The sequence below is a fragment of the Aristolochia californica genome, unplaced genomic scaffold, assembly GCF_029961685.1.
Source record: "Aristolochia californica isolate CCGP_79_NKW_82.1479 unplaced genomic scaffold, dmAriCali1.0.hap1 SCAF_4, whole genome shotgun sequence".
NCBI lineage: Eukaryota > Viridiplantae > Streptophyta > Magnoliopsida > Piperales > Aristolochiaceae > Aristolochia > Aristolochia californica.
Window position 1 is genome coordinate 41,014,837 of NW_027182103.1, and position 24,135 is coordinate 41,038,971.

Below are 24,135 nucleotides of genomic sequence, written 5' to 3' on the forward strand. Positions count from 1 at the left end.
TGAGTCTGTATCCCAGCTCTAACCTGGGTTGGGCCTTCCCTCTCAAACTGAGGCTTTTGAAAGCCAAGCTTCAAAATAAGTCCTCCAGCCATCGCTCCGCTGCTGTCGCTAGGAAGTGCTCTGTCCTCAATGCCATTGCCGATCTGGACAGCACCGAGGAGCTTAGGTCACTCTCTTACTTTGAATTCTCCCAGCGTTATAATAAAAACCAGGAATACCAATCCATTTCTTCCAATGCGAACATTACATGGAAGTAGCGAGCTCGGTTTTGGTGGCTCACTACTGGCGATGGAAACACAAAATTTTTCCACTCCATTGCCTCAGCCAGAAGGAGGTCCAACCATGTCACTTCGCTGTGCATCAATGGCCAGGTGACTGCGGATAGGCACTCCATCACGAATGAAATTGTGTTTTTTCATAGACCTCTACACTGATGAATGCTTCAACCGGCCTATCCTCCAAATGCTTCAATTCAAGCAGCTCAACAGCCAATCTGCCTCCTTGCTTGAGCAACCTTTCACAATTCTAGAGATTGAGGCTGCTGCTCGCGGATTGCCTGCTGACTCTGCCCTTGGACCAAACGGTTATCATGGCAAATTCTATTGAAACTATTGGGAGCTACTCAAGGGCGATATCATTGCCATGGTCCATAACTTCCACCAATGTGGAATCACTTACTGTGCGCTTGGGGTTTCATTCATTGCTTTGGTCCAGAAGAAGGCGAATGTTGAAAGACCGTAGGACTTCCTTCCAATCAGCCTCATCTTCAGCACCTACAAAGTATTGGCTAGACTCCTTGCCCACCTCATGAAGGCTATTCTCCCAACAATTTTCTAGTCCAGTCAGAGTGCTTTTATCTACATCCTTGACTCTGCCATGGCCGCCCACAAGTTGCTTAACTCCTTCAAACGATCTAGATTCCCTCGGTTCGCCCTCAAACTTGACTTTGAAAAAGCCTTCGACCGTCTTAATTAGAAACTCACCGATCACCTTCTCTAGCGCATGGGCTTTGGTAACCTGTGGCGGTTTTGGATTCGGAGCTGCCTCTCTTCTGCCACCTATTCGATCCTTTTAAATGGCCCATCCTACGGGTATTTCCATGGTTCGAGAGGGATCAGGCAAGGGGACCCACTTTCCCCTTTCCTATTCAATATTGTTGACAAATTCGTCCAAGCAATGGTCCAACATGCAAGGCATATTGGTTGACTTCCCCCCATCTCAGACAAAGCTTCTCAGGATGTTGCTCTCTTGCAATATGTTGACGACACTCTCCTGGTTGGCATTGGCACAATTGATCAAGTCCGGAAAATCAAAATTCTCCTTAACTTATTCGAGATATCCTTCGGCCAGAAAATCAGCTGGAGCAAGTCCTCCCTCATCACCTACAATGTCAGCAGCATTGACCTCTCCACTATGGCCACTTACCTTGGTTGTGAAGTTACCCCCCCCCCCCCCCCCCCCCCCTCCTCTCTTGTACTTACCTGGGTTTCCCTCTTCTTGATTGCTTCCCAAATGTTGAATTTAGGATCCCTTTTCCAATATTCCGAGCAAGAGAAAGGAGAAAGAAAAAGAATAAAAGGGAAGAAGAGCTCTCGGGTAGAGAGAAGAAAAAAAAGAAAAGAGAGATGTGTGCTAAGCAAAGAGAGAGATTTACTCAAGAAGGAGATGTGTAACTTGATTAATTCTGAATTACAACACCTCTATTTATAGTAGAGGAAGTGATAGAGTCCTTATACAATTAATCTTTCAATCTCCTAATTACATTCCAACTCTTAACTCTCTAAGATAAGTCTATCATGAAAAGATAACACAATCTACTAGAGGTCTAATATAAGTTGAACTAGAACTCTTCTTCAATAACGTGAATATAAGGGAGGAGGCCAGCTGGTGGCCTTATCCTTGTGGGTCCCACAAGATCTTCCAGCTCATATTGATAAGATTACCAGCTTGTGGTATCTTTGTGGGTCCCACTTGATTTTCAAGTCTTTTAATTCATTTCAGCTTGTGCTTCTTATCTTCTTAACTCGTGCTAGCTTGGGTGAGGACTTTTCTTGGCATCCCATGTCCTCATGGTGGGTCCCACCAGCTCGTGCACCATGGTGGGTCCCAACCCACATTGTAACACCAAACACGCACTGTTGGAGCCCCGTCATAGAGAAACTGGAATCCAGACTTGCTACCTGGAGGGGGAAGTTCCTATCCAAGGCTAGAAAGTTGGTGCTCATCAAGTTCTGTCTCGCCAACATACCTAACTATTATCTGTCCCTCTTTTCCTGCCTAGCGTCTGTCTGCCATCGCATCAAACAGTTGAAGAGAAGATTCCTCTGGGGAGGATCAAATGGTGAGAAGAAATACCACGACTGTTGGAATGATGTTTGCAAACCTTCACAACTTGACGGTCTTGACATTCGTACTACGATCGAAACTAACTCTGCCCTCCTCTTGAAGTGGCTATGGAAATTCAACATGATGCCAAATCTGGTATGGCACCCCCTTGTGGCGGACAAGCTGGGCCTGGTCGATTGTTGGTGGACTATGGGTGGTCGCCGGCATTGCCTATTCCCCATCTGGAAGCGCCTAATCCACTTGCTCCCAGATTTCTCCTCAATCAAGTGCTTCATTGGTGATGTCTGCCAGACCAAATTCTGGACTGACTGGTAGTTGGGGAATAGACCGCTGGCTAACTCTTACCCCACTCTCTCAAATATCACCATCAACCTTTCCTCCTCAATTGCTGAAATCTGCTAGGGGAAAGGCAATTGAAACCTCAAATTTGACATAGCCTTTTAGACTCTGAAGCTCTTGCTGCCTCCCAACTCATCTCTGAACTTAGCCTTGCCAAGATCTGCTCGGGTACGCCAGACAAACTCATTAGGCTTGCCAACCCAGTGGCCTCTTCTCTGTTGCCTCGACCTACCGTCACTTTCACCATAACACCACCTCTACCTATCAGCACTCTGTGGCCTTGGTTTGGCGTGTCAATGCCCCTCCCCGGATCAAAATTTTCCTCTGGACAACTTGCCTGAACAAAATCTTGACTGTCGACAGCGTGGCCAGGTGTGGCAATCAGAACCTCGATCTGACCTGTCCTCTCTGCTAGACGGACATCGAAATTGCTGCCCATGTCCTCCTCCTTTGCCCATTTATGTGGAAAATATGGATCCACAAGCGAGGCGATCAAATGCCAGTTCCCTCTAAAATCAATGCTACTGAGGTGAATAAAATCCTTCTTCCTTGGTATTTTCTTGTTCAGCCTAAGTTGATGTGCATTCTTTAATTTATAATAGTTTATTGTTTCTGCTCTCAAAAATTTTGGCAGTTACTCCTTTTATAGGGAAACCTGGTTTAAAATTAAAAAGAGTTTTGTCTGCTAGCAGTTAAATAACTTTGTGTTGAATTTAGAAACTAACTGTTATTGGTCAATTCCCCTCTTGAGTTGTCTTGTTTTTTTGCTTCGACTCTCTTCCGCAAAGCCACTCCCCAAAATTTGTGTTGAAGTCATACTTGGTTGTTAATTTTACGGTTCTACCGTTGCAGTCTCTCTAAGAAATTGTATTAAAAAAACTTAGTTATTTTTTTATTCCTCCAAAAATTCTAAAAAGATTTTCTTAGGTTGTTAAACCTCTAGTATTTCTTCAATTTATCTTTTATTCTTTTGATCACTTCAAAGCAATACCTCTAGGCCCACTACCTGCAAAGAACATGAGTGTGCCCAATATCCAACTATAGTCAATTCTTTTATTTTTTGCCCAAGTGTTGTTTTTGAGCCACACTTACAAAGTTAATAGACTCTTTCCCATTGCCCTAAAAATGGGTTGATCTGTCTTTGAAATTGAGTGACCTTTTGAGACCAGTGTATGGAGTTTTGTTTTTTGACTAAGAAAGATTTTTCTTCTCCCCTATTTATCTTGTGCAAGTTGGGCTTCTTGAAAAAGACAAAGTAATCCCCAATTTGAGGCAAAGAAATAAAAGAAGTACAAGAAAGAGGTATTTCATGACATTGATATGATCTGCAAAGCAAAAATCTACATGTTGTAGTATAAATTTTTTATGTGACCTGAATGTCCAAGGGAGAGAACAAGATGAATAATTTTTCTTTTTCAAGCAAAGAAGATTGAAGACCAAGAATTTTTGTTGAAGAAAAACTTTTTGGATTTTCTTTGTGAGACAAATTTTGTAACGAGCTGAAACTATATGCTCTAGATTGAAGGGGAGTGTTAGAAGGTATAATTAGGTTTTACTTATTTTCTAGGAAGTGTTTTCTACTTAGAAACTGAATTCCTAGGTTTTATGGGCTGCAAGGGTATGAATATGATTTTTTAAATTATTTAAGTTATAAATAGGGGAGAGGGGTCAATAAACCCTAATCTCTGCCATCTTTCTTCTTCATACAAAATTCATCAGTATTTATGTGGAAAAACAAGCATAGGGATATTTTGGTCATTTTACCTTGTCGTTATTTATACTTCTTGATGCAATCTTATTCTACATGTCAAACTATGTCTATGGACCAAATATCATTTAAAAGGGACACATAGAATAGGAGATATAAAGAATTAGGGTTTTCACTTCAAGTACGGGTAATGTTGTAAATTGTACTAAACCCTAAGCTATAAATAGAAGTTGGGGGACATCCAGGTCCCCTATCTCAGTTTCTTTTCTCAATTTACTCTTCTCCACTTTCTCTCCCTCTCGTTCTCTCTTCAACCTTCTTTTTTCTTACTTTTTTCAACTTTTTAACTACTGTCTTGACAACAGTACAAGCCATAAACCCTTAGGCTATGTAAAAAAAAAATAAAAAAAAATCTGAGTTTTAAGAGCAATCAGCACAAAGTAGATGAAGCATTTACTTTCCTGAGTTTGTAGATTGAGAAGAACAGAAGATCAACCTTAGAACTTCATTATGGACCCAGTGCTCTGATACCATATAAAATTGTGTGGAAAAAAAGAAGAAAAAAAAAGAGAGAAGTGAAGGAGAAAAGACAGATGAAGGGAGAGATAACCGTATAAAAGAGGCAGCAGTTCGTTAACTCTCATGTTGATCCCTAATTAGCTTCTATTAATCCTTAAAATGATATTACAACAAAATTACAAAATTGCCCCTCAACTCACTTACATGTAATATAGCCAAGAAACACCCAAAACGAGAGGAAAAAATTATATCTCTGACCCATCAACTTACTATAAGAGAACTATTGACACTACTCTATGCTATACAAAATTACCGAACTACCCTTGAACTCAAGCATAAACTTGTATTAATTCTTCAAAACTTGTGTAAAGGTACAACATTTCTCCCTAGTTATAGACTCTATAGCTACTTTGGACTTGCCGAAATATGTTACATCACCATAATAGAACTTTTCTAGGATTAAATTTTCTAAGTATAATTGAATTGTGACTTGCTGAATTGACCACTTAATAGGAAATAATTGTAGCAACTAAGTTAGATGGAAACTACCTCTAATAGATTTACTATCTTGAAGACTTTCCGAACTGATTACTAATAAAGGAGACTTGCTAACCTCAGTCTTCTTCTTTTCTTTTCTTACTCTTCTTCTTCTTTTATATAGTTTTAATTGTTTCAGATGACTTACTCTGTCTTCATATTCTTTGCCTTTTTTTCCACTACTGAGCCATGTACTACATCACAGGTGGCGGTGGATGTTGTCACCCAGTTTTTTCATTTTAGTGTGTGTGACATTCGGTTAAATCATGGACATATATTGGATGCGATTTGGTCTTGGATAGGAATTGAGGGTGACCTTAGACAAAATGTTGCCAAGGTAGGATAATTAGATCCTCTTCCTTGACATATGCTGGGCTATGAAACAAAATTCTGAACTAATAAACTTCCAAATGAAGCTTCTTTCCTTCATGGGTTCTGCACGCCCTCAGTCTACTGCTCGGAAGTCAAGATGGGTTTTGATCCGTAGACAACTTCTGCAGGTATGGAAATTATATGAATTCTGAGAGTGTAGCTTTATATTCTATATTATGCAGTATTATATCCTGACTCTGACCTTTTCTTCGCAGGAACTTAATCTTTCAGAAGTAGTTGTCAACAGATTACAAACAGTAGATTTGAGGTTCTGTGGATCTGCGGATCTAGCATTGGCTAGATTGAGGGGAGCTCTTCCTTTTGGTAGTATTGCAGTTCCTTGTTATTCATCTCTCTCTCTCTCTCCAGAAAAAGGCTTAAGTTGGACAATAAACTATCATAAATCTTTCAGATAAAAATATACGCAATGCACTTGAGGAGTTGTCAGCATTAATTACTTACTTGAGAGTTTGGAAAATCGAGAATCATGTTTCTATTGACGTACTGATGCCGCCTACAGATGGTTACTACAGAGAACTGTTTTTTCAGGTAATGAGACTCTTGACATTACCTTTTATGGTATTCAGCCTTGAATCATCCTACTATGTACCAGAAGACTGGTTATAGAAAGTACAGGTCATGATATTTGTTTTAGTTGTTTTCTGTTTTTTATTCCTTGTTTTTGCTCCTGTGAGAAGCTGACTCTGAAAGTATTTAGCAACCCTGTCATAGCTGGCGGTATTATATGGTTTCAGTGGGTAGAACCATTTTTGGCTCCTTGTAATGCCATAACATGAACACATTCACATTGAAGGTACTCTAACATACGTCTCTGAATATTGTTACCTTTGCAACAATAAACAAATTACATAAAAAGAAGTTTCATTTCAATGAGACATTTGCATCTGCAGAGATACTTGATAGTGACTTTCCATATTCTTGCTTGGGGGAATCCTTGCCTTCTCTCTCCTGTTTATCCATGAAATGGTAAAATCTCAAGTTTGAACACGACAGAGAGAGAGAGAGCTGAAGCTGTGGATGCATTTCATTAAGATTGTGAAAGTCTAACCAAGACCTGACTCCCTTTTAAGTACAATTGCAATCAGATGGACAAAAGTGCCTTCAATATCTTGATAGAAAGGACTAGAGGGAAAAAGTCTAAACTAACCCCATATGTGCATCATAAAGAAACAGACTATCTAATTACAAGAATACCCATATTTCACTCTCCCAAAAACCTCAAACATATCCATCCAACCAGAGCCATTGAAGAGAAACAGATTCTTGTGTTAAGTTTTTGAAAAGAACAAAGAGCTCAAGGGGCAATGCAGGCCCCAGTGGAGGTGGAGGGGTTTGCTGCAATTATTCAGGTTTAATCACCCAAGTGTACTTTGTACTATTTAGGCAAGGCTACTGAAGAAGTATAAAATTGAAGATTATGGGGAGAATAATTGAGAGGGAAAAGAGAGGAGAGAGAGTTCAGAAAGACTTTCGTTAGGGGTCAAGCATCCTCTTTAATAACTCAATTTAAGGGGTATTTAATAACTATGCCCTTTTACACTAAATTCACTTAACTCCTTATGCCTCCCACTATACATGCTCAAATTACATGAACTTGAACTAGAGATAGATCTAAACATGTAGAACAATATAAAACCTACTCTTCAACTGTTTTTCTAACAGCTACTCACGGATGTGAAGCTCCATGCGGATGAGAATCTTTTCTCTGTATTTTTCGAGTCATTTAATAGTAGAGGGTGATTCATCAGTGATTCCTGGTTGGTTTGCTTCAGGTAGAGCTCCTCGTATGGTGCCTTTTAGGTTCTATGATGAGATTTTTACAGATATTTTGGGCTCATATTGTTGGAACTGCTACTTCCATTGAATTAGCATAGACGAGTGCAGTCTTCAGCACTTGCAGAAGATAGTGTTCCTTTGGAAATTCCTGGGTGTTGCATTTTAGTTTCTTTTTTTATCTATCATTGGCGATTTCTTGGACATTATTGGACCAGGACAATTCCTTATCCTGTGTGCTATTTGATGTATATTTTTTTTTTTTTGTATATATTTGCTCTTTTTATAAAATTTTAATAATTCAATGGAAAAAAAAACAGATTTTGTGTTTTGTCACGTTGAATCTGAAGATGCTTGTGCATGTTTTTGTGTTTTGTGTGACCTCTTAAAATTCTCCATGCAGTTATACATGATTAAAGATATCACAACAGGATCATTTTCTGAGGGGACCCTGCTTGCTGTTGGTGGCCGCTACGATCACCTCTTTCAACAAACATGGGTTCATGAATATGTAGGTTAAACTTGTGAAGATCTCTCTCTCTCTTTCTCTAGTGAATTAAAAGTGCCTTTCATTTTGATATTTGTATTAAATTATTAAAAATTTATTACTAGAGAGGGTAGGGACAACTTTTTTCTCTTTTACCATTGTGTAAGAGGACTAGAGGAGACGGATCCCCTTTTCAACTTAGATGGGAGGCAAGAAGGCAAAGACCCATGCATGCCCTGAATTTTTGCACTTGGAGGATAGATGTCTCCTGCCCCAACCTGCAAGGGGAGAAAACATAAACAGCCCTCCACCTTCTTTTTCTATTTCTTCTTTCTCTCTCTCTTTTTTTTTTTTTTTTTTGGCAAGGGTGTCCTTTCTCTTCGTTCAGCAAGAGGGGGAGCACAGTTTTCTTTCCAGACACCAGGGACAAGGGAAGAAAGAGGTTGGTCCCTCTCTTTTTTAAAATATAAATTTTTAGTTAAGTGAAAAATATAAATGTAGGGGTTTTTATCCTCTTCTAACATAAAGGAGCTTAAGTGTTGAGGGTAATGAAATTTAAAAACCTTAAGAGGGTGAGTGTGATTATTGATTTCCCAGGGAATCTGTATAACTTTGTATTTTTCCTGGGGTAGTGTAATTAATAATTATATTTCTAAAGAGCTTTGATATTCTACATGTAGATTTTGACAGCATATTACAGGGAAAAACTTTCAGAAGTTGCTTTTTGTTGACCTGGATGTGTCCTTCGTAAAAAAACTAGCATGACCCCTTTCTGAATTCCTTTTCTCTCTACAAATTTACTGCATCATATGGCTGATAATCTGTGATAATGAACTATTATTCAGTTACAACCTGAAGAACTTATTTGAAGGATATTAGCATTGTTCGGTTGAACCCGATTCTATCCCAAAATAGCTATCCATATAGAAGACTTATTGCTCAACCTTATAACCCAATCATTACTACCAAGATTTCTCAATATGGGGCTTTTTTCCACCTCACATTCTCCCTTACGTTCAGGTTTACATATAACAGGCATGTGACATGTCTACACAGATAAACAACCTGCCTCTCACCTCATGGAGCCCACACAACAAAAATACCTGGGGAATCATATTGGGCCTTGGCCACATGCACAACCTAGGGGGTGAGTGTGATTATTGATTTCCTAGGGAATCTTTGTAGTATTTCTCCTTGGGTAGTGTAATTGATAATTATATTTATAAAGAGCTTTGATATTCTACACGTAGATTTTGATAGAATATTTCAAGGAAAACTTTCAGAAGTTGCTTCTTTTTTTTGAAATGAAGAAGTTGCTTCTTGTTTACCTGGATGTGTCCTTCGTAAAAAAATTAGCATGACCCCTTTCTTAATTCCTTTTCTCTCAAAAAATTTACTGCATCATATGGCTGATAATTTGTGATAATAATGTATTATTCAGTTACAACCCAAAGAAAATTATTTGAAGGATTTTAGTATTATTAGGTTGAACCTCATTCGTCATTGTAATTCACAGAGACAATGGCTGGAGTGACAAGTGGAGCGGTATGTGGGACGATGTACTGGGCGACGAGCGAGGCCAGAAGCAATGGCTGTTTGGATCCTCACTCACCCACTCATCAATGGTGCACTTCCCCCGGGCGTGCCACCACCGCTCTCTTTGGCCCTCCAGTGACCCCTTGCCACCCTCACGCGGCTCATCTCAGTGACGGGATCAACAGAGGAGCTCTTCAATGGCAGCAGTGTTGGAACGGCTTGAGGACCAATGCAGACAAGGAGGACAAAGACCTTGGTTGGTAGACTATCTCCAGCCAAGCCACACGTAGAAGACAACGACAATCCTTACCAGGGAACCCCGCTACCTTCCGCTTCAGATTTGGAAAGACCCACGTCTCCATTTGCCAAACCCAGGAGCGTTTGGGTCAGGCTATACGTATCTTTTCCAGAACAGAAAGTAGACGCTCATTCATCACCATCCCGATCATTGTGGGAGACTCATTCATCAAACTTTTTGACTTGGGAACCCATCGTACTTCTGGCTGCAGTACTACTAAGGAACTCTTGACTGGGGACCTGATATTCTATCTCCCCACCCAGCTTCACAACGGTTCTCCGGAATGCAGGATCACTCAATGTCGGCATGGCTCCATAATGGGTATTCTATGCGTTCCTTGGCTCACCAACTCAAACTTTGTCAGGGATGCATTTTGCAACTGTTTACTCCACCTTTTCCCAACATCTCCTTCGACCTTTCCTGGTGCACAAAACTCCCTCCCCCCCCCCCCCCCCCCCCCAGCCCCGAACAAATTGAACATGGCTCTAACTTCATCTCCCTCACCCTCCTGACACAAGCCCTCTCTGAGGGGAAGAAACGGCTTGCCCATGCCATTCTGGTCTTGCTCACCCACACATATCATCTCCAATTGGTTCTCTAATCACCTTCACCTGACTACACACCCCATATCTCCCACGCCTCTTACATACCTGGATCCTTACCTTTCATAATCTGGTGGACAGAGACATCACCTGTATGCGGCCTTTCTGACTGATACCCCTCCCAAACTAATTTCTCCTTTGGCCATTGGCTCTCTAATAAAGGACTACTTGTGGAACTCTAGTGTAAATGTACCTTTGAATGTATTGCCAATGTTTTTGGCTCTCTCCTGTTCTCTGACAAGGAGACTGCCTCCCTAGCTGAATTGGAGCATGCTAGACTATTCATCCTACCCACTCAACCCATATCTACCCCCAAACTCCTCAAAATCACTTCTGGCCTCACCTCCTTCTGGGTGCAAATCTCCTTCAGTGACTTCAGCCCCATGGATGGCAGGGCCTCCATTAACCTTAACTTGCAAACTATCCTACTCAGTGAGTCCCACCTAGTCCACAACCCACCCTCAGCAACAGGCGATGCCGAGTTAACCCAGACACCAAATGACCCCCCCTCCTCCCATTCAAATTTTGAATCTTTGCTCCCACCAACCTTCCCTGCAACCAGGTAGACTGTCAGACACCTTTTCAGAGATTCTCCACACCTGGCCCCCCTACTCAGTCTGACTCCTCCACTATCACTGCTGCAACCCCCAACCCCTACCAGCCCATTAAACCCACCAACAACCTATAACCGTCTCCCTGCTCACCCTCTCTCAACAAAACCCCCCATTTCACACCCCGAGCTACACTTTCTCTACCCCATGCCCCTCTCCGTCAGGAACCCTCAACACTCCCCTCCGTGGGTGTACCACTCAGATTCAGACTCTTCCCCTTCTGTCAACACCGCCCCTCGCTCCCTCCTCACCCTCCCATCCCTCCCATCCGTCCAACTATTGCCTCCCCTCCCCTTCTGGCCATGTAAAGCAGACGAAGGAATAGCTGCATGCGTCACCCCTTCCCTGGAGAATCGAGCACCCCCTTATTCCTACTGGTTGATCCAGAATCTGGACGAATTTCCTCTCCCCTGCCTGGTGAGCTGTCTAGACAAATTCATTGCGAGCTTCCAATCAGAGAAGCACAAATATAGCGAGGAAACTTGGAACCAAATGATGGAGCTTGCTGAAAAATTCGGGGCAGTTTACTCTGGTCAATTGCTTGGGGTTGATGAGGCTGTTGAATTCCCCAAACCAACCCAAAAATGATCATTATCTCCTAGAATATTAGGGGAATCGACTCGCACATCAAGAGGGTAACCATCCAAAATGTTTTTACTGATTGTAAGCCTTCACTCGCCATCCTCCAAGAAACCAAAGCCCAATCCCTGGCTCGCAGCACTGTCCAATACCTTTGGTTATCTCCTGACTTCGACTGGATTGCCATCAACGCCACTGGCCAAGCTAGGGGACTGCTCATTATCTGGAACCCCAATGTTGTGGAATTCCTCTACTTCATATCATCCACCCACTCCATAAACTTCCAATTCCTTGACCTCCAATCTGGGCTCACCCAGGCAATTGCCGGTGTCTATGGCCCCACCCGATATCGGGACCGGGCAGGTTTCTGGGATGAGCTTCTTGACCTGATCCAGCGATGGGATCTACCCTAGATCCTTGCTGAAGACTTCAATGCCATATGGTTTTGCAATGAGAAGTCCCCTCCCAACCAGTAGGATCACGTCCTCCATGCCCGCATTTGCAGACTTCATTGGCAGCTGCAACCTTGAGGAAATCCCTCTCTCTAGGAAGGAATACACATGGTCCAACAGGCAGTAGCAGCCCAGTCTCTCCAAACTTGATTGCTTCCTTGCCAATCCTGGCTGGCTTCGGCTCCATGGTAACATCTCTGGAAGAGTTCTTAATCGTGCCTGCTCGGACCACTGGCCTATTCTCATTGACACCGTGTTCAGGCGCTGGGGTAACAGATTTGAGAACTGCTGCCTTAAAGATCCTGAATTTGATTTGTCTTGCAGTCTGGTGGCAGAATCTACTACCCAATACCAACCCTGGCTGGGCATTCCCCCTCAAGCTCAAATTACTTAAGGGCAAACTTTGGTTCTGGTCCTCTGGCCGACACTTTGCTCTTGCTGCCAAGAAGAACTCTATTCTCAACCGCATCTCCGAGCTCAACCGCAAAGGTCCCTCTTTCCCCTTGAACTCTTTCTCCGAAATAGTCTTACTCATGAATTTCAGTCCCTTTCATATAATGAAACCATCCTTTGGAAACAAAGGGCTCGGTTTTGCTGGTTGGCTGATGGAGATGGCAATACCAAAATTTTCCTCTCCATTGCCTTAGTTAGGCGGAGATCTAATCGAATCACCTCACTTAATATTGCAGGCCAGGTGATTTCGGATAGATTCTCCATCACTAATGCTATTGTGAGCTTCTTCACAGATTTGTACACTAAGGAGGAGTTCAACCGGCCTGCCTTTCAGCACCTCAACTATAAGCAAATCAGTAGCCAATCTGCTCTCAAACTCAAGCTACCTTTCTCCACCTCTGAAGTAGAACTTGCTGCCCCCAATGTGCTTCTTGACCGAGCCCCCGACCCCAATGGTTTTAACGGGGAGTTCTATCGCCACTGCTGGCCCATCATACAAGATGACATCCATGCTGTGGTCCAAAACTTCCACCAATGCGGCATCACTTACCGAGCCATGGGGACCTCTTTCATCGCTTCGTGCCTAAAAAGGTCAATGTTGAGCAGCACATGACTGCTGGCCAATCAGCCTCACCACCAGCACATACAAGGTGATCTCTAGGCTACTTGTAAACCAAATTAGAGTAGTCCTACCTCAGATCATCCTGCCCAGTCAGAGCGCCTTCATCCGTAGTCGAAATATTACGGATTCTGCAATGGCTGCTCGCAAGATGCTGGACTCCTACAAGCGCTCAAACCTCTCCAGGTTCGCCCTCAAGTAAGATTTTAAAAAAGCCTTCGACCGTGTTAACTGGAAGCTGGCTGATCATCTTCTCTTGCACATGGGCTTCGGCACCTAGTGGAGATTATGGATGTGCAACTTCATCTCCTTCGCCTATTACTCCATCCTTATCAATGGAATATCCTGTGGACACTACAACGGCTCACGGGGAATTCGATAAGGGGTCCCCCTGTCCCTATTTCTCTTCAGAATTATCGTCGAGCAGCTCACTACCACGATCCATCATGCGAAACAAATTGGTTGGCTGAACCCAACCTCCAACCACGCTGGGCAAGACAGCCATTCTACAAAATGCAGATGCGCTCCTATTTGGAGAGGGTTCGATGGACCAAATCAAGAAAATTAAAGCCCTCCTATGTCTGTTCGAAATCTCCTCGGGTCAAAGAATCAGCTGCAGCAAGTCCTCAATAACAGGCTATAACATCGATCCCGACAAACTGCTTTCCATGGCTAACTACCTTGGATGTTTGGTCTCAAATCTGACCGGAAAATACCTGGGCCTCCCCCTACTTGACTACTCTCCAAACAAGAACTGCTGGAGTCCCTCTCAAAGGCTGGCAAGCTCATCCGCATCAAGTCCTGCATGCACGGTGTCCACAGCTTCTTCCTATCCTTATTCCCCTGCCTTGCTGTTGTGGCTCAACAGATTGAATTCTTGAAGAGGCTATTCCTTTGGGGGGGACCAAATGGTGAGCATAAATATCACCTGGTTAGTTAGGCAGAAGTTTGCAAACCTCTCCACCTTGCCGGGCTTGGAATTAGAAGTGTCTCGGGTACAAACTCGGATCTCCTCCTTAAATGGATTTGGAGATTCAATACCTCTCCCACGTTGATCTGGTGCACCATGGTGGCTGCCAAAGCCGGTCAGACTGATGGCTGGTGGACGAATGGCGGACACCATCATCACCTCTCCCCTATTTGGAGGAAGATCTTGTAGTTCCTCCCAAGATTTGCCTCCTCGGTTAAATACTTCGTGGGCAATGGCAATTGGACAAATTTCTGGACGGACTGGTGGCTGGGTGACAAATCTCTAGCGGAGTCCTACAACAGCCTCACCAGCCTCACAAATTCCACCTCTGCTACTGTCGCTGAGATCTGGCAGGATATTGGTAATTGGAACCTCCAATTCCAGCGCGGTCTCACAGAAAATGAGGCTCTTGCAGCCTCACGCCTCTTATCTGCACTGTCCAATGCTAAACTTAGACCACTGGTTCCTGAAAAAGCTCATCTGGACTCCCAACTCCAGTGGTTCCTTCTCTGCTGCCTCAAGATTACCATGAATAAAGGCTTTCTTATCTCAAACTGATGCAATGACCAATCTAGGTTTGCTGCAAGGGACAACAATACTCGAATGGTATTCAGTTTTGCCATTGGTGAGTAAGTCTCTTGATTATCAATCCCATATGTCCATATATCCTTTCACCACAAGTCTCACCTTATATCTTTCGATGGAACTGTCTGCCTTGTGCTTAATGGAGAAGATCCATCTATATCTGACTGTTTTCTTTCTTTCAATAATGAAACCAGAGTCCATGTTTTATTTTTTTTGAGAGCCTCCTTTTCTTGTTTTGTAGCTTGAACCCACTTTGGATCAGTTAAGGCTTCTTGTATTCCATTGGGAACGTTGCATGAGGATAATGTCTACACAAATGCTTTAAGAGGTTCTGGCAACCTTTAGGTAGTCACGTAATTCACAATCGGGTGTCATGAACTTCTTTTCTCAAGATCTGGGGAGTATCGATTTAGTGGTTTGCCACGTTTGTACCTGAAAGGTAAATTATAACAAGCAGAAGTATCCAAGTTATCAACAAGAGAAGGTATAGTAAGAGAGTTTGCCTCAGGAATATTCTCAAGAGATTAATCTGGGTCTTCGGGTACAGAGGAGTGAGAGGATTCATTCTTGGATTCAGATCCTGTACCATTAGTTTTTTTTCCTCATTTATTACCGGCAAATTTTTAAATCATCAAATTGTCTTCAAACCTTGGCCACTTATGCCAAATCTGCTCTTCACTTTGTATCTCTCCCCGAAGAGATTTTATTATCGGTGAAGGAAAAAATGTCTCTGATTCCAAGAAGGTAACATCCATAGTGACATAAGAGTGCTTAGTGAGAAGGTTGTAACATCGATATCCCTTTTTGTATGTACCATACCCCAGAAAAATACAGCGCACTGCACATGGATCAAGCTTAGTGCATTGATTTTTATGAAGACGAACAAAGGCCACACATCCAAAAGTTTGTGGAGGAATCTCCAAAATAGTAGGTTAAAAAATATGGTTGGAAGGAACCTATACTGGAGTCTTAAAATTCAGCACTTTCGATGGCATTCGATTTAACAAGTATACTGTTGTGGTCACAACATCTTCTCAATATTTGCTTGGCATATGTGCTCCAATTAATAGAGCTCGAGCTGTTTCTAAGATGTGCCTATTCTTCCATTCAACAACTCCATATTGTTGTGGCGTTTAGGTACAAGAAGTTTCATGTAAAAGGCCATGACTTTGAAAATAAGTTTAGAATTCTTGATTGACATATTCTCCTCCATTGTCAAATCGGAGAATTTGAATTTTAGATAGATACTGTGTCTGAACCATTGAACAAAAGGATCGGAAAACACCAAAAACATCATCTTTATGTTTCAACTAGTACAACCAAGTCATTCGAGTGAAATCATCTATAAATAAAGCAAACTACTGGACACCAGAAGGGGTTGTAGTAGGAGAAAGTCTCCAAACATCAGAATGAATTAAGGCAAAAGAAATTTCACTTCTATGTAAGCGTACCGGATAAGGTACACGATGACTTTTGGCTAAAATTCAAGTATGACATTTAAAATCTGATCCATGTTAACTCTGAAAATAAATCTAGAAACCAGTACTTGCAATGATGAATCCTTTATTTTATATACTTTTCTCTTTGATTTACAATGTATATATAACACAATACAAGGAGAGAAATTCAATGATGACATGCTATTCCTCCTGATATCATGGACGATCCATGAAAGAAGGAAACTGATTGTAACTGATCCGTAAAATCTTCTCTTTGACAACTCATGCCACCATAAACCGATCCTTAATTTCTTCTGTTTGACCACTCACTCTAACACTAACCCCAAACCATCAAGAAATTTGGCTACTTGAAATTGTTCCAACTGTGCTCGAAGCTCAGATTCCTTAGTGGTAAAGGAATGATATGTCTCAATGTCCCATAAGATACTTTGCAACTTACCAAAATAATCAATAACTGAACTTCTTCCCCTCTTTAATCCAAAACATTTTTGAATACAGCGCATAGATTCTAGATAAGTTATTCTCTTGATCATACAACCTTTAGCAACTTCCAAATTTCTTTGGAGATATCCCAATCACTTGGTTGTGAACTTTGATTCCATCCTATTTAGCAGCTAAATCATGACTTAACTATCCTCTCAGTCATCAGTTATCAGGTCAGGAAGATCATCTCTCAAGTATCTTGACTTTCACTTAGCCTTCATATAAATTTTGACAGAATTGGACTAGTCAAAATAATTTTGTCCATTTTATTTCTCTGTGATGCTCACAATGGTATCCTTACTATCTATATTCCCAAACTCTTTGCTTGGTATAATCATTTCTCTTGAATCAGCCCATCATTCACTAACAACAACCACCAGAATTTTCACAAATAAATGTTGGAATATACTACCATGTCAACCAGCATAAAAATAGCACTAATGGAGCACTATATAAGGCGGCATAAATGAGGTGGAGCCTAGACAACAGATAAAACTAAGGCACTGAAGCACAATTGATATGAACATAAGTCCACTGTCATAATCTGAGAGAAACAACTTCAGAAGATGTCAATTAGGGCTGATGTCAGCCCTAAGGATCACAACACGGGTAGGACACGAGTCTGGAAAACTTGCCCAAGCACAGGATTGGGATAGAACCCTCTAAGGGCAACAAAATTTCATAAAGTTATTCAATTGACAATACAAGCCTTCAACGTGAGACTTATAACACAAATAAAGGGAAAAAGGTCTAAACTTTATCTTCAATCAGCAACAATTTTGTCAAATTCTTCTTCTTGGAGAGTTTACAGACTTGAGGAGGAGAAAGGTTCTTGCTTAAAATCCCACAGCAATCAGATTGATCGTTCTCATACCATGTTAAGTTGAACCCTGTTGCATCCCAAAATAATTAGCTATTTAGGAGGCTTATTGCTTAACCTTTTTACCCAATCACTACTCTTAAGATTTATCAATAAGGGACTTTTTCCCATTTCACAAGTATGTCATTAAATCTTGCTGTCTCTACAGGACAAAGACTTTGTTGAACACAGTTCTGCAGATTGGAAGAAGCTGCATTATTAAAAAAAATAAAAAGTCCTCGTATAATTATTTAGTCAAAATTACAAATCCTTGTTCTCATTAATTTGACATTTAGAATTATAAGTCTTGCTTTAGTTATTCTGCTAATAAAATCTGGGAAATATGAGTTCCATGGCTGGCTGAAACTTCTGTTCATTTGATTTGGATAGAAATCAAGCTATCCTGGTGCAGTGGGGACCAGTATCGCCTTAGAAAAGCTTCTCCATCTTTCTTCAGCCGAAATCAAGTCCTCAAGGTCAAGTCTTTTTCCTAGTCTCTGTTTATACCTCAATGACTTCAATATGCTTTGAAAAAAAGTTTTCTTGGTTTCAATATAAAAGCTGAGATAGTTTCCCATGATGCTGATGCAGAAATGAGCAAAGCTTAAATGTTCTGATCTGTTCAAGAGGTGGAGGTGGCTTATTGTTAGAGCGCATGGAACTAGCTGCTGAGCTGTGGCAGGAGAACATCAAGGTCACCATGATAATGATCTCATTATGTCCGCAGCATTCCCCTTTTTCTAGTGAATATTTTGTTAAATTGCAGAATCTGGAAGAACCTCTTGCAGAATGTTTCATTAGGCCATCATTTTTCTTACTTTACTGCATATCTATGTTTTTTTCAGGCTGAGTTTGTTCCTATGGCCGATCCAAGCCTCACAGAGCAGTATGAATATGCAAACGAGCATGATATTAAATGCCTTGTCATTGTGACAGGAAGTGGCCTGTCTCAAACGGACTCAGTCAAGGTAGTGTTCTTTGCATAGCAGTTTATGTCGGCTGTGTAGGCAGTGGAACATATACTAATTAGTTGTTACATGATTGCAAAGGGCTAGTAAAACTTTTTCTTTGATTTTTACCGTTGTCAGATGTTCTCATACGTTTGCTTCCATGTGTGTTAAGTCCATTTACCTTAACACTGTTAAGCATTTAAATTCCTTAATGTAGCAAGTTATTGATTGCTGTAGGTCCGACATCTTGAACTTAAGAAGGAAAGAGAGGTACAAAGGGCAGGCCTCGTTAAGTTTCTGACTGAAGCAATGGCAACACAATTTAGGAACATCTCTATATGGAATTAATATAGCAAAGTTTCATCCACAATTTTGTTCTTCTTCCAATTTACAAGTTGTGCAATGTTGTAAGACTGTAAATACAAGCACTGTAATATGGACGAATGTAAATAGTTTATACATAAGTAAAGATTGGCTCCTGAGGGATGTGATGAAGTTCTATCATATTGGCTCCATAGAGGAGAGATGCTTCTAAAAGCTATTCCAATGCCAATGTACCTTTGACAGAAACGAAGGCTCACCTGGAGATAAACTTGTGCATCACAAAGAAGCAAAAGCTGGAAACCCAGTCTCCCACCTTCTACATTTGCAATGTTGGAGGGTTGTTTTTTTGGGCTCAAAAGCAGAAACTTGTGCAGTCACTGTTTTACCGTTTTGCTTTCTAAATGCAAAAATAGGTGAGTTCATGTGGTAAAGAAGAAACCAAAGTAATTCGCTGAATGTTAATTACTCTCACACACACACCCATTTATCCTTGGTGAGATTTGAACCCAAGCTCATTCTCATGTGACCTTTTAAACAAAGGCCCAAGATCATCTAAATTAATTTCTTTAGCCTCTCTTTACTCATGGCTTATGAATTATCAGTGGTCGGTAATAACAACAGGTATAAGGATTAAAAAAAAGATTTAAAATATAAAAAATCTTTAACGGAAGACAGCCCTTATAGCTCAGTGGTAGAGCGTCAGTCTTGTAAACTGAAGGTCCGTAGTTCGATCCTGCGTGAGGGCAATTTTTTTGCAAATTTCTACTTTCATGTTAGGGAGCAGATATGAATTAGGTGACCATTTTTAAACAAAACGAAGACACATGAAACCTGTCCCACTGAAATTCACTCTTCAGATTCCCGTGCAGTTAGAAGCACAGATTGATATATGGCAATTACTCACCCACTGCCACTCCAAATATTCGAATTAAACTCAAACTCTCAGCTATCAAATGGCAATTCCCCAACAAAGGAACAATCTTGACTCCAAACAATCATTACATGGCAAATGCCTGGCATTTGCCATGTAATCCCCCCATGCTGGGTAAAAAACACCAGAGAGATCTTGCCTAAAAGTTGTGCTGCAAGTACAAGTCCTCCTGAGGAGACGCAGGGCCAATCTCTTCCTCCAAGCTTCTCAACCCATCACCACCACCGATGCTACCGGCATTCCGATTGTCCAAACTCTTGGGATCTCCGTCGGCATCCGATACTGAAGACTTTCTCCGCTGAGATGAGGCTACACTGGGAAATGTTATCCATGAAGGAGCTCTAAACTCAATCCTCTGATCCTCCGTTTCCGCTGTGTCAGTAATCTCTGAACCTGACCTGTTGAAAGATCTCTGAGAAGGCTTCTTGTGCAATCTGCTACTTCCTAAAACGACCTCAGTGGGAAGAATCGGTTGCTCGTTGCTTGGACTTCCCATTAACAGAGCAAGAGCTTGCTCCAAAGCTGTGGTCACCTTATCCATCGAAGGCCTTTCTTTTCCTCTCATCCTTACACATTTGAATGCCACATTAGCGATTCTCCTCAAAGCATCAAGCTCTGATGGTGGTTTCAGCACTGGGTCAAGGACTGATGAAATGTTCCCAGCTTTAATGAGTGGGACTGCCCATTCGACTATATTCCCTTCTTCATACTGCATGTCTATAGCTTTACGCCCACTTAAAATTTCCAGTAGGAGGACTCCAAAACTGTAAACATCTGATTTTGTTGTAAGATAATGAAGTCTATAGTACTCTGGGTCAAGGTATCCAAGAGTTCCGGCTGGAAGCTCAGACAATGGAGAGCTACTATCAACAGGTCCCAACAGAGAAAGACCAAAATCTGCAACTCTGGCATTGTGTTCTTCGTCGATTAGTATATTTGAAGACTTGATGTCTCTGTGAATTACAGGGGGGCAAGCATATCCATGCAAGTATTCGATCCCACGAGCTGCCTGAACGGCTATGGTGACTCTTCGGACCCAATCCAGTTGCTCTTTCAGACTTGGATTCTTTCCATGGAGATGCCGGTGCAAAGATCCATGAGCCATGTACTCATAAACTAAAAGCCTTTCCCCACCTTCTTCGCAATAACCGAGCAAATTGAGCAGGTGGGCGTGATTTAACCTGGATAATAAATCGAGTTCAGTGTGAAATTCCTTGGAGTTTTTCTTCATGTTATCAGAAGCCATTATTGCCCTTTTAACTGCTACGACGGTTCCATCCTTCAAGACCCCTTTGAACACGCACGAGAAACTGCCCTTGCCCACTTGTGATTCTTCTCTAAAACCTCCGGTGGCCTTTTCCAGCTCTTCGTATGTAAACGTCTGAGCTCGCCTGATCTTCAACTCTTCCAAATCAGGCCGGACTTTTACGGAATCCTTGTGGAAAGAACATGTTCGACTTTTTAATTTTTTTGAGTCCGGTGTGGTACAATGACATTTCGGTGATTTGTATCGAACACATATGCAAGCAACCAAGGCAACTGAACATACCAAGAAGACAGCAAACACGAGTTCTGCAACAAAGATAGGCATTTGAAGAGAGGAGAATTTTTTGTTCGTCCTGGCTCCTATAGTAGAACAATTAGATAAGCATCTCGAAGAGGAACAGATTGAGCAGTTGAATTCACATATTCGATCAGCCTTTCGCGAGCAGGGCATTGCCTGGTACATATCAACTGGGCACCCTTGACTGCAAGGCAAACAAACTCTCGAGTTTGGAAGCTTGCAGAAACTGACTTCCGAACTGCTGCCATGGCTAAATTCATAGGAATCGGATCCGCAAGGTGAGTTAACACAGAGACCTGGAGAGACCGCGAGCGGAAGAGACGCTGGAAAATTGGAGCCCCAGCAAATAGCTCGAAGAGAATGCTCTGCAAGAACTCCACATGTGAAATAGTCTCCAGCAGCAATGGCATACAACTTCGTTCTTCTAGGGGCTGGTGTACTGTTTTCGAGCGTAAATCCCCAGCAAACCACTCCATGATCGTAACTTTTGATTCCACAAGCATGAAATCGACCACCCACAATCGTTAACATTGAATTTAAAGGTGCTATATCCACATTACCCCCAACATTATCCGACTCTCCTTGCAAGGTTAAGCTTCTTCCCCAGCAAAAGACTCTAGATTTAGCACCCATTAATACCCCGCAGACATGAAACCCACCAGCTGAAATCATCTGAAACTTTAACCTTTTGGGGGTCAAACTAATCACCCCGCTCCCAGTTTCATCTCCCCAACAAAAAGCAGTCCTGTTTTCAGCAAACAAACCACAATTGAAGCCAGACCCAGCGGTGATAGACGCCATCTTACCTGGATATGTTTGAGTAGCAGTCATGTTATAGCCCCAGCAGTCTACTATGGAAGTGTTTGTTTGGCTTCCATCGATGGGCTTCCTCAAACCACAGAGATGATGATCTCCTGCACTTAAACCGGAGTAAGAGGCTCCTCCAAGCATAGGCTGAGGGATTCCCATCTGGATATAGATGTTGTCTCCCCAGCAGAAAGGTTGGCTTGAATCTAGTAAAAGCCCGCAGACAAATCCGTCTCCTCCGGTTAAGCCCAAGAATGGGAATCTGAAAGGCGCTCCATAGACGATAGAAGAATCAGTACCATAGCATGTGACAAGGTGGGATCCGTCAGAGCTCAAACCGCAGAAAGCAGGACCATCTTCACCGTAAGAAACAGCAATGGAAGACATGGAGCCCAGACCCGAGACATTTAATCCGGGACAGAAAACCACCACGTAAACGAGTAGTTGGAGGAGAAGGCCATTTCTAGGGGTACTCATCTGTAAGATTTGAGGAGAAATCTCTGAATGATTGAGGACGCCGCTCTAAATCTGATCATCCAAAAACATTTCTACTCGGCAATGGATTCTTCGAGACATTTTTGAGATATCTCGTGGGAGTATATGTTGAAGAGTCGACTGAATTCTGAGTAGCCTCCACCATCCATGCTTCAAGTTAAAAGCTCCTTTTTCCTCCGAAGCTTTCATCTCCGAATCTGTCATTCCATTACGATGAAATGTATTCAGCTCTCCCAGGCTGCACCTTCAAAACTGTATGGGAAAAGCCCCTGTTTTAGCAGATTTTCAAACTTCAGAACTATACCATTTTCATTTGGGAAGAACTACATACCTGACTTTTCCGCATTCAATCCAGAGGGCAAGCAGGGAGCCTCTAAAGTTCAACCTCTGGTCGAACCAAAAAACTCACCACCAACATTACCTCTTGAGCAAGTCTGGTTCGTTTCTTCAACACCTTCAGGTGACAAAACAGTTGACTTCTTTTATTCACCTCCAATACATCAACAACTACAAATAAAAAAAAAGGGAAAGAAAAAAGAAAGCAGAACTTAGATTTTTATTTTTCTGTTTCTCCGACAATATATCTGCATCTCCAAATGAATAAGGAACCGTGAATTCATCTTCCAGCGTTCTACCCAAGATCCGCTCGACGCTTCTTCTTTCTTGGCTTCCTGTTTTACAATATTTTAGTATTATTTGCTGTTAGAAAGAAGAAAGTTGGGAAGAGACGAGTCACAGAGGTCCGCAGGAATGGTGACGTTGAGAGGGCATTGAATTGCAATAAATTCCAGCTCCGATTATAGGCGGGGGGTGTAGGTGAGTCTCTGCACGAAAATTTATTGCTTTGATCATCTCAAGCCTCTGTTTCTGCACACATGTCCATGGTTTCAAATTCTCCATGAACATGCGCAATTCACAGACAATCTTTCACTCATTTTCCTCTTCTTTCTCTGCTTGATCAAGACCCTCTTCGTGCTTCGTCCCCAGTCTCCATGTTTTTGGTCTTTTCTGCTTTGGGTCTCCCCATTCCTTGTCCTGTTTCGAATACAATCTTCCATAGCAATAGATTATTACCAGCACAGTTCTCTGTCTCTTAATATAATTAACAAAAATACTAAACTGTTACTAATATGGGGGACAATGAAGCACAATTTCCCAAAATTATTACAAATTACTATTTGTGACAGAAGTTTATGGGTTACTTTTTTTGGATTTGGACTTAAAAAATCTCCTGATCATCCTTGATAATTAGCGAATGCAGCTGTCCAGACACTGTCAGGTTGTATCCTCTTAGGAAACTGTACATAAAATAAATATCATAATTGATCCCGCATCTCTTAGATTAAATCAGAACCACAGTTTTTTGACAAATATTAAGTTTTCATCCAAGGGATTTTTAATCCTTGACTGTCTAGTGACCAGCCACCCAAATTCCGGAACAGATTCGTTTCACAG

General features: G+C 41.8%; 2 protein-coding genes and 1 non-coding gene across 6 annotated transcripts in view; 2 read left to right on the top strand and 1 right to left on the bottom strand.

The window, feature by feature from the left end:
- The window catches only part of LOC137962389 (eIF-2-alpha kinase GCN2), a 43,395-nt gene extending 24,200 nt beyond the window's left edge, over window positions 1–19,195 (top strand). For 2 of the 4 annotated variants that reach the window (XM_068809221.1, XM_068809222.1), the window contains exons 21-29: window positions 5,655–5,786; window positions 5,866–5,949; window positions 6,037–6,145; window positions 6,234–6,370; window positions 8,019–8,126; window positions 18,000–18,085; window positions 18,201–18,303; window positions 18,455–18,577; window positions 18,797–19,195. In XM_068809221.1, coding sequence (XP_068665322.1) covers window positions 5,655–5,786; window positions 5,866–5,949; window positions 6,037–6,145; window positions 6,234–6,370; window positions 8,019–8,126; window positions 18,000–18,085; window positions 18,201–18,303; window positions 18,455–18,577; window positions 18,797–18,907 — 993 coding nt within the window. In that variant the 3' untranslated portion in view covers window positions 18,908–19,195. Of the gene's footprint in view, window positions 1–5,654; window positions 5,787–5,865; window positions 5,950–6,036; window positions 6,146–6,233; window positions 6,371–8,018; window positions 8,127–9,122; window positions 9,250–17,999; window positions 18,086–18,200; window positions 18,304–18,454; window positions 18,578–18,796 lie in introns of those variants that run through there. The other 2 variants (XM_068809223.1, XM_068809224.1) reach the window with 2 other exon arrangements.
- Window positions 19,196–19,557: 362 nt separating this feature from the next.
- TRNAT-UGU (transfer RNA threonine (anticodon UGU)) lies at window positions 19,558–19,629 on the top strand. Its single transcript has one exon. It is a non-coding gene; the product is annotated as a tRNA-Thr (tRNA).
- A 57-nt stretch (window positions 19,630–19,686) lies between these two features.
- LOC137962391 (serine/threonine-protein kinase-like protein CR4) lies at window positions 19,687–23,337 on the bottom strand. Its single transcript, XM_068809225.1, has 2 exons — window positions 23,012–23,337; window positions 19,687–22,932 (listed from the first exon to the last, which is right to left on the bottom strand). Exon 2 carries the CDS (start codon window positions 22,660–22,662, stop codon window positions 19,954–19,956), a length of 2,709 nt encoding a protein of 902 aa, XP_068665326.1. The 5' UTR covers window positions 22,663–22,932; window positions 23,012–23,337; the 3' UTR covers window positions 19,687–19,953.
- Between the last annotated feature and the right edge of the window lie 798 nt (window positions 23,338–24,135).

Bases quoted from the DNA above. Each gene is read 5' to 3' on its own strand.
- LOC137962391 (XM_068809225.1), bottom strand. From the start codon at position 22,662: ATGAGTACCCCTAGAAATGGCCTTCTCCTCCAACTACTCGTTTACGTG.